The sequence below is a fragment of the Lutjanus erythropterus genome, chromosome 2, assembly GCF_056507025.1.
Source record: "Lutjanus erythropterus isolate fLutEry1 chromosome 2, fLutEry1.hap2, whole genome shotgun sequence".
Classification (NCBI taxonomy): domain Eukaryota; kingdom Metazoa; phylum Chordata; class Actinopteri; order Lutjaniformes; family Lutjanidae; genus Lutjanus; species Lutjanus erythropterus.
The window spans coordinates 10,646,364-10,660,768 of record NC_139318.1 but is presented as its reverse complement, the minus strand read 5'-3'; the positions used below and the strand labels follow the sequence as shown (position 1 = coordinate 10,660,768).

Genomic DNA, 14,405 nt, shown 5'->3' with positions numbered 1-14,405 from the left:
CAGAAACTATATTAATACACAGGAATTGTATGGAGATTAAAAATAACTTGACCACTAAAATCTGAAGCCACAAGAGTTTGTAGGTTATTTTAACCATATCATATTGTAAATTATAGGCTTTGATATCCAATCAGTCACAAATCTATGAGATTTACTATTATAATGACACTGATTCTAGCGGAGTAGAGCTAAGTGTGTCTGTGGGTGGCTCTTGTCATCACTTTTTAAGGAAGACTCTAAATGTAGGACACGCAGCACGGCTCTAACCACTATGATTAACTGTTGAGCTAACCTTTTCTGTGGTGTTATTAAACTGTATTTGTTAGCCTGTCCAGTTTCCAACACTAACCAATATAACTCCTCAGGAACATTCCTGGAGGTAATAGATACAGAACAGCACACTTCATGTGAATTTCTTTTAAGGAAATAGTTTTAGTATTTGTATTAGTATTTTTATAGTATTTGAAATGGGGTTGTGTGAGGTACTTATCCATAGTCATTGTATTACCTACAGTAGATGGTGGTTGGAAAGTTAGAAGAGGCAGCAGGAGTGCTGGTATAGGAAGCTAAGCAATGTACTGCTGTGGGCAGGGTCAGCAGGAAAAAAAAGTATTTCAGCCACTTCAAAAAAGGCCCACAAAAACGCCATATTTAGAACTTTTTCACATCTTTACTTTGCTGTTAAACACCCATTTTTGAGGGGGAACTGTTGTTATACAGGCAATATTTTGCTCTCTCCAAACCAACCAAACTCCACTGGCGAAATCAGGCAGGAAGTCAGACACGAAAACGCCATAGAGAACCTGGTCAATTTTCAAAATGAAGAACCCTGTGCATGGTGGAAGCACAATAAGCAAGGAAAAAGGACTAACTCAACAAAATCTGAGTGAGTCAACATAGGTGGGTAAAATTTTCCGCTGCTGAAATGCTTCTGAAATGCTGGGATATGCAGCCACGTGGAGGATGGATCAAAATCACGGCGCAGATGTGCCGCGCCCAGTGGAATCAACAGGTAAGCTTACATACCGGTACTCCTGTTTGCATCTCCAAACTGGGGGTGCGTCAGTCGCCATCTACATACAGCTCCACGTCAAATAATCCAAACTACCCCTTCAACCAATAAATCAAGATTAAAATGCAACAGCAAACTAATATTACTTTGGCTTGAAGCTTTCTGCAGACTGGGTGTTACTACATGGATGACTGGACTGAGCACCGTGATGGTTTACTGTACAATGTCCAACACAAACATAAAATACATCTCCAAACTATGTCCTCATGTAGCTGAAGGCCCTTCTGTCTCCGGATGCTGTCTGAGCGAGACAATATTTCTCTTTTCTGCTCCTAACCAAAAGTGAAAATGGAATCAGCGAATCGCCAAGCTGTCAAAACTGTGCGACGACACCCAAAGAGAAACTGCATTGCGGGTTGATGCTGACTTGACTGCACCTTGCATAGCTGTTAGTGTTTATTAATGCTATGCTTGACTGTGCATCCATCCATCCTTCCACCCCTCTGCAAAGGGCGTGTGAATCACTCCAAACAACACACGCTTGACATCATGATATAGTGCCAGAGGATGACACAAAGATACAACAAATTTTAGAGGGGGAAGTGTGTGTGTGTGTGTGTGTGTGTGTGTGTGTGTGTGTGTGTGTGTGTGTGTGTGTGTGTGTGTGTGTGTGTGTGTATCTGGGTGGATGACTGAGTGGGGTGGAGGGTTGAGAGGGTTCACTGCTTGAAGGGAAACATCAGGCCTGAAATGAAAAGAGGGTCCTGAAAATGGTAAGTGGCTCCCAGCGCTGTGACTGGAGTCAATTCGACAGTCATCGTCTTGGCTGGGAGAGAGCTCCTAACGCAGCAGCCCCCCCCTTCAGTCTTTGCCTGGCTGCGTGGAATTGGGACAGATGACTTCATTCTGACAGGATTATCCCAAACCTGGTTCTAATCTATACAGTACACATAATACATTTTTACAATATGACAAGGAAAACAAGCAGCAAAAGAGACGGACTGATCCTGGGGTTCCACGCGAGCATCGGCCTCGCTGTTGTGTTGATCATTCCTGACAGATTGGATCACCTCAAAGCAACGCACGCGTCAAAATGAGATTTCATTACAGCGTCACCTTGAGACTTTTTACAAACACAAAGAGATGAACTCCTTCCGAGGATCACGCACAGGCCTGATGAATTGTGGGATTTTACTGTTGGAGACGCTTCGCAGACTGATCGGGGAGGTATTCTGAACGATACTTCTCTAAATTGTAATATTGACGGCAATAGCACATCATAAAGGTAAAGAACAGAAAAAAGTCAATAATCATAATTTCAGCTAAGTTTATATTAAATTTGGGAAAAAACACAGTTCTTGGACAGGGTTTCAGCAGGTTTCAACAAGTTTAATTTAAGATTTTTTTTAAGACCCTTTGATACATTTTATACAATTCAATACAATTTAAGATCTATTTAATCATACTAACAAAAAAGTACTGTACTGTAACTGTAACTGTAATGTAAGTAATGTAAGATGTCTTGTCCTCTTCACACTTGAAGGTTTTGGCAATGTCAGAATAATGAACCATGTTTGGAACAGCTCACCTATCTCCTCATTTTAGCTTTTAATACTACTGTAGACCGAATTTGAGTGTTTTCTTGCACAAGGTACAACAGGCTTCAAATTTATTAGTATCATTTATTATTATTTGTCATTTTCAAAGGCACTAAATGCACTGTTCTCAAATTAGATAGGAGTGAAAAAAATTAAGTTAATGTTCCTAGAAGTACTTATTTTTTTTGATGAGGGAAGAAGCCACTTTAGCTCACACACTACAATGCAACATGTTGGCTGGGTGTGCGCCAATACATTATGACCAGGCTGCCCAGTTTTGTATTTTATTGGTTCCATATTGATTTTGTTTTATAGTTGTTACAGTGTGACCAATATATTTTACCTAAAAACACTGAAGTTAGTGCAACTTCATAAAATTGTGTTTAAGACATTTTAAAGCCTTAAATTAAGCTAACTGGGTTTTAGATTTTTAAAGACCTTTTAAGGACCGCAGAAACTCTGTTAGAGGAATAGTTTGACATCGTGGCATTTTATCAATGTATGAACGCCAGTTTTGACACTAGAGCCAGCAGCAACTTAACTTAGCACACCTAAAAGACGATAGATAAAAAAGCTAGCCTGGCTCTGTTCAAGGGCATCAAAATCCATCAGAACCTCTAAATCTCACTAAATAACACATTATATCGCAGCGTGTTTTGTCCCAGTCATTTCCTCTCTCTGTTGGTTGTCTTCAACCTCACACTGACAACAACATTCTAGTTAGGCTAGCTGTGTCCCCCTGTCTCAAGTCTTTGTGCTAAGCTAACCTAGGTGGCAGATGAAAGTGACTGTATTTACCATACATCACACACATACACATCTTCTCATCTACATCTTGGCTAGAGAGTGAATAAGCGCCCTTCCCAAAATATCAAACTATTCCTTCAAAGAATCAGTGGGCAGAATTTAGTGACATCTAGCGGTGAGGTTTTAGATTGCAACCAACTGAATACTGGTTGTCTCACCCTCCCCTTCTAAGAATGTAGGAGAAACTACAGTGGCTGCAAAACTCTCAAAATATACTAAAGATCCCCTCCAGAGAGACTGAATGTTTCCTATTTTCAGGTGATTATTAACTAATGTAGACACACTTATGAATATTATATTTCATTTCTGCTTCATTCCGCCAATAAATGTATATCTTACATATTGGACCGTTAAGTAGACCTAGGGTTATACTTCAGCTCAAACAGTGTGAAAGAAAGTACAAAAGAACAGAAAAAGAAAGAAGGTATAAACACTGATGTTGGTTGAGGTTACCTCCACCTAATCTGTGAATTATCTCTTGCTCAGGCTGCAGAGATGTGAACTTTAATAGACTGGGTAAGCTTGGCAAGCTTAAAACAGTGGCTAAGTGAATCAATTAGAAATTGGCAATGCTTTGAATTGGTTCAGCATTTTGAGAGAGTGCCACCACTCCTTCTGTTCCTCCTCATGTTCAGCACTTCTTTTCTTACACTGTTTTTCCTCCTGTCAGTATTATTTTCTCCTCTGAAATTCTTCCACTGTATTTTCGCTGAATATAAACACACTACTGTTGTTTTGGCCAGGTCGAACCTTTATCTCACAGCCACTAACCCAGAACATTAATCCAGCCTTGTGCTCACCGTCACCTCGCCAGTGGGCTGCCACTGCCGTGCCACTCTGGGCCACCGGCCGACCGGGCTGCGGGAGCACCTCGAAATGCTGCCTCAGATCGCCCCGCAGCTCTGGCTGAGCTCCAGCTGACAGGCTTCGGCCTAGTGCTCTAATGACTTACAGATTGGAGCGCTGTGGTATACATGTGTCAGGACAATGCCATGGGCCTACTGCAAAAACAGTAGGAGAGGGAGAGAAAGAGAGCCGGCGGCTTCTCCCCGTCCTGTCAGACAGAGGCTTGGCCCCTGGATTGTGTCACATCACGCTTCCCCCCAACAGACCGCAAATGAAGGATGTGAAGAGCAAACGCGGGGAGGAGGGGCACTGGAGGGGCGCTCTACAACTTAAAAGGCTTTCATCCTGTAAACTGAAAAGACATTATCTTTTGACCTGGAGATGCCCTCTGTGAGGCTGTACACTATGGTGTGAAAACAGAGGCACAGAGAGAGAAAAGAGAAGAAGAAAAGAGGAAAAAAGAAAGGAAAAGTAAGAAGTGTGGATTGTGGCTTCAGCTGGTAATACTATAGATAAGAAAACTGTCTGCTGGCATGGTTTTGAAACACTATCAGTCTCTGTCTGAAGAATAACAAGTGATGCACCTTTGACATCATGAAAATGTTCAATGCAACATTTATCAGAGAATACTGAATAGTGTTTCTCATTTCAAAACAAAGAGGCTGTCACATAATTACAATAAATATGAAACAACAATGAAACCCAAAAAGATAGAGATGTTCTTTTAGCTTCACTTTCTTTACAGAGAAGCTCTTCGCTTTAAGATGAAACATGAAAGCTCTCAATATGAAATAAAGTGATGCTATCATTTTCTTTTAACATTCTTTATAAGTACGAAACTAAAGCCACGAGTTAAAGGAGCAGTGCGTAGGATTAGACAGCATCTAGCAGTGAGCGTGCAGATTAAAAACACCTCATCTTATTCTAAGATTCCACGCGTGCAGGAATTACAGCGACTGCAAAACACGTGCAGAAGAAGAGGACCCGCTCCTTCTGTACATATAAACTCATTCTAAGGTAACAAAACCATCATGAGTCTCATTTTCAGGTGATTATACACTAATGAAGACATACTTGTGAATATTATGCTCCATTTCTGGCATAAGTGTGTGGGAATATAGAGCGAGTGTTTAGTTTGTCCCTTCTAGGCAGCTGTAGAAACATGGAATTTCAAAATGGTGGACTCCGTGAAGGAGACCCATGCCTTCTGTAGATACATAGAACTCACTCAAACGTAACGAAAACACTCGTTTCTTAATCTTACTCTTAATTTAAGGTGATTACAAACTAATGGAAACATTCTTGTGTCTATTATATTCCATTTCTGCCATATTCTTCCAATAAATCACCATAAATCTCTCTCTCACACACACACACACACACACACACACACACACACACACACACAGACACACACACACAGACAGATATATCCGTCTATCGTTCTCTATCAGTGTCGGCTATATTATCTGATGTTTGACAGAAAATAATAGATTGTTTTAAATTTTATGTAATTGTTTTTCATTTTATAGGCAGCATTTTATGTATATTTGATGCTTTTTCTTAGTTCAAGTTTTTCTGTTTTCTTTTAATTTATTGTTATTTATACTTAATTAATATCAGTGAAAGTTTACTGTTTCAGTGCCCTCATCTTGGATGTCACCTGCAATGATTAATTGATTATTCAATTGATTGATAGTCAATAAGTGATTTTTTTTTTAAAAAATCTCTGATTTCAGCTTCTTAAATGTGATTTTTTTCTGTTTTCTTAACTCCTCTCTGACAGTAAATTGAAAAGCTTTGGGTTGTGGACAAAACAAGACACGTGACAATGTCAACTTGGCTTTGGGAAACACTGATCAACATTTTTCACCATCTTCTGAAATTTTACAGGCCAAACAACTAATCACGTAATTGAGAAAACAATCGACAGATTAATCAACAATGACAATAATTGTTTGTTGCAGCGTAATATCTGCATTTTTTACTCCCTAATATCAGATTTGCATCGCCTCAAAAATTCCAGCGTCAGTCGGGCTCGATCACTTTCCCACATGAGCCACCTGCCTCTGCTCAAACCGGCCATTCATGTATCATTACAATCAGTGCAGACAGACAGTACTACAGACAGAAAGCAGTCAATGTCATTCAAGCAGCGTCCACACAGGGAGCTTCAGCTGGCCGCCGGCCACTCCTCACACTGAACCAGTGACATGAATAATGAAGGCCAATCTAAGGCACAATCCTGGATGGGAAACAAGCATAATCTGGGCATTACACTGATAGCACAGACACCATGTTGACACAACATCTTCAGCCCAGCTGAATGCCACATAATCCCCTGTAGGAGGCGGATGCCTACCCAGGATCTCTTGCAATGAGGTGTAGTTAACCAGCCGGGCTCGTGAGCAACGCCACAAACGAGCTTCAATTTCCCCCCTCCTCCCACCTCGGTGCTGGTGGACTATCAGCGAGGGTCCGACAGTGTTGTTCCTAATTACCTATTTCTCCACTCCTGATCCTGCGGCTGGCATAATTAGTTACCTGGGGCTGCAATCCAATTTGAAGTGATGACAAGAAAGTGATCCATGAAAAAGTAATAAGTTAAATCCAATTTCAGCCTGCCTCTAATTAAATGCACATGGAACTAATGAGTCAAACCCTACCATTTCACTGATAATGGTAATTAGCGGGGTGGGAGTTGCTGGCTCTCGTCGTCGTGCCACTGTAGGTGTGAAGCGCGGAAAGGTAAAAAGCGGCATGGATTCTTTTAATCACACGTGTCATTCTGTCAATGTAATTTACTGGCTTTTTGACCAGTCAAGTATGTTTAGCTGCTTTCCAGCCTGCGTAGCAGATGTTTGTATATCCACTCTGATTAAAGCACCTCCAGGCTGCTGCGTATACAGCGGAGGCATCTTCATCCAGAGGCAGGGGTGGGCTTCGAGAGGGGGGGGGGGGGGTGAGTGGGTGTGGGGGGCACCCCTGTTGGAGATATAAAACCAAAGAGCCATTTAATGCTGATCAAGGATTCTGAGGCTTGTTTGACTCATATTTTTTTCCCCTCTTCCACCACTCTACGCAGGTCATTTTTTTCAGATGTTCTGGATATACCGTGCTTCATTATTTTTGACTTGAATAAGAATGAATTGGAAAGTGAGTCACATCTCCAAATGAGTAAAAAAGTCTCTCCGCACATGTCCTCGTGCCTAATGGGAAGACCGCTGAGATGAATGGAGCCGCATCTGCAGATCAGGTGCTTTTATGGGGTGTCAGCTTACTACACAGCCTCATAATTGTTGGATCATGTCTTTTGATGACCCAGTCCGGCTCAACAGAGAATCATTATCCAGGCTGTGTGATGGAGATAGTGGATGTTCTGGTGTGTGTGTGTGTGTGTGTGTGTGTGTGTGTGTGTGTGTGAAGGGGGCTCCTCCATGCATGGGTTTGTTCTTAAAAGAGGAAGTGGGATGAGACTCAGACCCTCTGGTGTTTCACAAAAACGTGTTTGCGAGAGGGAGATGGTGTGAGGAAAAAAAAAGAAAAAAACAAGAGAAATCTCTCCACTAGATGAAAAAAAAAACTCAACAAAAACAAATGTAATACATCCTCACGCACACAGAACGGCACACTGATGTTTATGTATGAACACTTGGCTTTAAACTGTGTGTGTGTGTGTGTGTGTGTGTGTGTGTTTAATTAGCAGAATATGTAATTCAGAGATAAACAAACACTTGTCTGGACCTGTGGCTTTTTCATAATGGCAGTTTCAGCCCAGCAAAAATGTAACATACAACATTAGAGAGCAGGCAATTTGCGGTGTTAGTTAGATACTACAGCGAGCCCGCGCTCTCTCTTCACAAGAACCGGGCAGGAGAGGAGGGGAGGGGAGGGGAAGCGGGGGAAAAGGGCCCGACTCTCTTTTCAATAGCTGAGTGACAGCTTGGCCAAGCTCTCTGTATACATTAATAAATTAGAATTTTAATTTTGTCTTTGTCTGCAGGAGATGGTCTAGTACTTCACTATGTACCAACAACTGGCTGTACGCTGGAATCTGCCGTTGTGGTCCCCTCTGTTGACCTCTGCAGCACAATTCCCTGCCAGGCTGGGGGAAACTGTTTAGTTTGATCCTTTCAACTTATTTGAATCCTGACAAATATGCACACAACTGAAAGGTCATCACAGTCATATTTCATCCTCTGGAGCTATTCCGAAGACATCTGCACAACAAAGAGGCTTTTTCACAACCTGACATTAGACCTAGCTGCTACAATAGCTCATTAAAAAGGGCCCCCAATGGGATAGTAAGGGTATTAAATATTATATATATACACACATAGAGAACAGGGCCTCCGTATTAATTACCAAATATGCCCTGAAGTCGTTTGCAATTTCACACTGACACAAACAAGCGCTCCTTGTTCAAACAAAGACATACATCTCTGAGGCAGCTGATCTGAAATTAACGTAAATATTGCATCAGATACGCAGCACTGTTCATATTAAAAGCAGAGCAAGATGAAAAATACATTTTTTTTCCTGCTCTTTTTTTCTTTGCACCACAAAGGAAATCCAAATAACTGTCCCATACTACCTCTTTGCCTCTCCCCACCCTCACACTTTCTCATCCTCCACGTCCCTCCACCTGGATCACTCACCCCAGCCTGTGGGCTACTCTACAGCACCTCCTGCTGCCAGTGGCAGGGACCTGCCTCCTCTTTTATTTCTCCTCTGTGTGTGTGGAGAGCAGTGCTGAAAGGCAAACAGGGAAAGCGTGGAGTTTCCTCTGCTTGACCCGACTCACTCCTCCGTGGTAGGAATGAAGCTCTCACTCTCACTTCCCTCTTTTCTTTTCTTCACCCGCGTTTCTACACTTTCTCCTGCTTTTACCCGAGCTGCACACCTCCTGAACTAAGTGCAGTCGATAGAGAAAGGCCTCTGTACTGCAGAGGTCAGGATGAGCCACACATGCTGATGTGTGTGTTACTGCACTGGAATGATTCCGGATGAGCTCATGTGATCTAAACCGGCCACACAGAGGCTCCTCTAACATTCTGGCCTATATATTTCACAACAGTGCCTTATACATACTGCTGCTTCCAATGTTCTATGTCAAGGCTCTTGGTTGATTGTGTGTGTGTGTGTGTGTGTGTGTGTGTGTGTGTGTGTGTGAGGGCTTGTTTAACTATATTTGAAGGGTCCAAAACCATGAGCCTGCTTTTGAGAGAAATAAATCTTTTACTTGAACTTAAGAAAAATGGGAGCAAAAACTAAAAGTTATATTTTTGTTTTGTGCATGTGTGTGTGTATATGTATGTGTGTGCATGCAGCTAAATCACACATAATGCGTGAGCATACATCACTGCAAAAGCTGCACTGCCAATATTAATTTCCTGTTTGTGAACTTAGCCTTGCGCTGTTTCTCGCACACTGTGTTCTAGACAGAGTTGCATAAGTTCACTTCATTTTTTTTTCTCTTTTTATTGGATCAACCACAAAGTCAAATACCCGAGCCATCTGATAATCGTGAGTTAATAAATAAATAAGAAGAAAGAAATGTCTGAGGATGACAACGCATTTACGGTACCTGTAGGCTGCTTTGCTGCTTGTCGTTGGCTTTGGGGGATTTGCGGCCAGTGTTTGGTTGAGACGGCAGTTGCTGTGACTGGGGTTGCTGCTGCTGCTGCTGCTGTTGTTGATGCTGCTGCTGGAGGAGGATCTGCCGAGCCACTTGGAGAGCCTAACAGAGAGAAATATGTATAAAGATTAACAAAAAAGTCAATAGAAATGCTAGAAGTAGATATGCTAAAAGCCCCTTGAGAACACTTTGATGCCTATTATCAGAGCAGATGTATCCCCTTACAACAATATCCCCTTTGGCCTCCTGATAGATAACAAACAAACACTGCAGACCATCTTTTCATACGCTCCCATTCAGAGTCATAAATCTGAGGCTGGTATAAACAATCCCTCAGCAAACACACAGGGAACAATGATCAGATGTCAAAACAAATTCACAGACAGAGAGAAGCCATCCAGAGGAAATATTTATCTGTTGATAAGTTGCACTTACAGCAAACACAAAGACACTAATCAGTGCTTTTGATCCTCCTTTAGCTCAGTCAAACTCCCCAAATAAAAGGCTTCACGGCTGCCTCGAATATCTGTTAAAGGACACGGCCTTCTCAGTGGAAAACAAAATACAGTGCAGTCACATGTTTATTGCTCCAGCTACTCCCTTTTCCCTTACGATAAATAATCAAACATGCCATCCAGAGCAAACAAAGCTGGAGAGGAGAGTGAGCCGGGGAGGGGGGAAAAAAACACAGTGGTCTCGAAAACGGTCAGCGATACCAAGAAAAGCAAGCCGTTGTGTTCCCACAGTGAGCTGGCCAGCCTCACACCTCCACCAGTAAACCATCTGGGTAAATAACTGGCCTCATTCTTTCCATGTTCCTCAGACGATCGCTCCCACAATTAAACAAACAGTCAGAGGGGGCACATCCGAGCTCATCTCACCAGACGGACAACCTAGTCGATTATCTGAGAAGTTCGGAAATTGTAAAAGTAAATGGAGGAATGTTTAACGAGAAGATAGCGAGACAGACGGAGGCAAAAAAAAAAAAAAGAAAGAAAGAAAAAAGTTTGAGCGACTCATGTGTGAACAAGTGAGTGAAACCTGTGAAAGACTGTGTGAAAGTCAGATATCAGCAGGGAAAGGGCAAATAGAAAGCTCTGTGGACGGATGAAAAGATCGAGATAACTATGAGAACTGGTGTTAGTGCCGGTAAAGTCTGACAATACTTTAAGACAGAAAAAGTGGGGGAGAGACAGTTTAGGGGGTTGGAGCGAACAGCTGTATGATGGTCTGTCTGTTCTGTGTGTGTGGGTGTGTGTGTGTGTTGACCCTCCCAAACACACGGCTGTCGGATGACATCATGAGGCATAAATACGACCGCAGGCTACAAAGAGGCCACACTCCTGGCATTTCACCAGGCTTAACTTTAAAGTACATAAATAAATTCTCCTTCTCCGTGTCCATCTCTGTCTTTCTTTCTCTGAGCTCGAAGATAAATGATGCTGGAGCAGCACATATCTCATCCTGCATGCCTAATTGTCCTCTGCTTCAAAAATTTGTAGAGGGGGAACCCCCCCACCAGCAACCACAGTCATAAAGAAAGTGTATAAATTGAAACTAAGAACTACGTGAGCAAGATCGACTCCCACACACCACGGCAATATTATTATACATTTTAGATTTTTCTTCCAGACCAACTTTGAATCTGGGCAAAAAAATCGGAAACAAAAACACAATGGTGCGAACTGAGGTGACACAGGAAGGGGGTCGGAAAAATACCACTGCAAGATAATATTGTGAGATTGTCTCTTGTAGTCATGCAGAGCTTGATGATATCTTTTCATGACATTCTGAAAACTTTTACTTGTTAAAAACAGACCAACATTTTAAAATTGTAAAAAACATTGAAAGTCCTTTATATTCAAAGAGACCTTTTGTTTCATTAATTATATTAAAAGTTTTTAAGTATTTTAAGGTTTTTAAGTTTTTAAAATTCTATTATTGGGGAAAATATCACCCTGACTTCCATTCACAGTAAAAATAAATAAAAATAAATAAATTGATTAATAAACAAACTAACTGAGAATACTAAGAAAACCTAAAAATAACATATTTTAGCACCAAATCAGAATATCAAACTTTTCCAAGTCACCAGCTTTAAAACAATTTTAAAACTAATGTAATTTGGGTAAAGTAGTGTGATTATTTTATATTTATATTTATTTATATAACAGCTCTGATAATCAATAAATGATCAAACAACAGTGGTGGAAAATAACTAATTACATTCACTGTACTTAAGTAGAATTTAGTAGGGATGTAACAGAACATCAAATATTGTGACACTGCAATAAAAATGCCTCAGTACAGTCAGAGGCACTGTAAATTAAAATGAAAAGAAAATTATATGTACAAAAATGCTGTTCATGTCAGAGTTATTTTTTTCACTGAAGACTAGTCTTTGCTTTTCTTTGTTTTTTAATATTGTGATAAATATTATATTGTGGACTAATATGCTACTTTATACTTTGACGCCACTTTATTTTAGAGGGAAATATTACACTTTCTACTCCACAATATTTATTTAACACCTGTAGTTACTTGTTACTTTTAGAATAAAGATATGACACAATAGATAATATAACATTTTTTAAAAAACACAACACAATGTCATTACAAAAAAAACAACTGTGTAGTTTGGGTCACAATTCATATGTCTATGAGGTGCTGACACCTTCACCAAATACTGATTTTTCCTTCTTAACCTTTCACATGCTGTCATTTCAAGAAATATTTAAATCATTCATTTCTCACCAAAATCAAAGACAGCGAAAAAGAAAGAGGAAAAAGTCTAAAAACTGAGCTCAGATTTGTGTATCAGAACTTCTTTTCTCACCCATTAATCATCTCACGACCCCTCAGATTCATCTGCTGTCCGTGTATATAAACCGTAGAGAAAGTAGTGCAAAGTAGCTCCACCTCCAGCAGAAACAGCATTAACACGCTGCTTAACACTGATGCTTCAGTATATCAAATCATAAAATATATATTAATATATCAGTCAGAGGGGTCAAATCAATACTTTTACTTTGGCATTTTGATTACATTTGCTGCTAATACTGATGTACTTTTGCTCAAGTATGATTTTTCACATGTAATGTGAGTATTTTACAGTACACTGCTGTATTATTACTGTTACTTTACATAAAGGATCTGAATACTTCTTCCACCAGTGTCAAACAATGACATGTTGAGAGCTCAAAAACCTCAAATGACTAAGCCAGACATTATCAGAAACACCGATAATTCACGAGGAAATTCAAAAGGCAGAAAAAAAAAAAAAGCTGTATAGAAATCATTCACAACGCCCAAGGCGTGGTATTACGGGCACATTGAAGAGTAAACAAAGTTGGCTGTTTTCTTTTCCGCTCTAACTGATGACACATGCAGTGAAATGTGTTTGCGGTGTGTGTGTGTGTGTGTGTGTGTGTGTCTGGGTTTACAACCGAGGGTGTTGGAACAAAGAGAGTTGAGTCAACAGTAATGGATGAACAGATACATTTCTGGGAAGTCTTTCTTCACTGTCTTCTTCATAAAAAACTAAGAAGACAAAATCAGACTGCAGACCTGCTCGATGACAAGTTACCGCTTGGAGATAAAGAAATTGTGACACTGCAATAAAAATTGGACTGTTAACAAGTGTGTTAATATTCAAATATTGTTGCTATTATACCTGTCTTGCCTTACAAACGCGTTACTCAGAGCGAGGCTGTGTGCAGAAAATTAATCATGCAATCAGCAGACAGGCCGTGGTGGAATCTACGTACGTTTGCACTAGTACTGTACTTAAGTGCAAGTATTTTCTTTTCATTACATGTTGTACTTCAACTTCCACCACCTCTTACAGGGAAATCTGGAGGGATTGTAGCTATGTGAAGATACATCGAATATCAAAATTTTGCAATAAAAAAAAGTGTCTCGATATCAGACTGTGACGTCATCTACTATACCATCTACCTTACATGCTTTTATATTTACGTTTAATTGTTGTTTATTGGTTTTATTGTTTGTATTGTTTTTCTTTTGCAATCATTTAAACGTTCATCACCAAAGAAAATTTCTGCCAATTTTTTGCACATACTTAGACCATGTCTGGCTACTTTTATTTTATTTTATTAAAGAAGGAAAGCAGAAGCACTTTAAGTTAAAAGGGAAAGCAAATTGTCTATCAACAAAAATATATTTATTATTAAATAAAGGACAGTTTAAATTTTGGACAGTTATAATTTTTGTCTGTTTTTTAACAAACAATTTTTTTGGTATTGGTCATTTCATCCTTAGTTGACTGACTGAAAATTATTTTGATCATCTTTAAAGTTTTTCATGTAAAAAGATTTCACAATTCCAGTTTTACAAATTTAAAGATTTGCTAATAATAATAATTGAAATAAAACAACCATGGCAAAGATGTCACTTTGGGTTCTTGATAACTGTGACAACATTTCTCAGAATTTTTACAAACCACATAATCAAACAACGGGGAAAATAATCAGCAGGTTAATCC

The 14,405-nt window shown here is 40.1% G+C and overlaps 1 protein-coding gene across 9 annotated transcripts in view; it reads right to left on the bottom strand.

Annotated features, from left to right (window-relative positions):
* foxp1b (forkhead box P1b) overlaps positions 1-14,405 on the bottom strand; it is a 237,443-nt gene that overhangs the window by 71,417 nt on the left and 151,621 nt on the right. For all 9 annotated transcript variants that reach the window (XM_084727703.1, XM_084727728.1, XM_084727700.1 and 6 more), the window contains one exon: positions 9,851-10,003. In XM_084727703.1, coding sequence (XP_084583829.1) covers positions 9,851-10,003 — 153 coding nt within the window. The remainder of the gene's footprint in view (positions 1-9,850; positions 10,004-14,405) is intronic.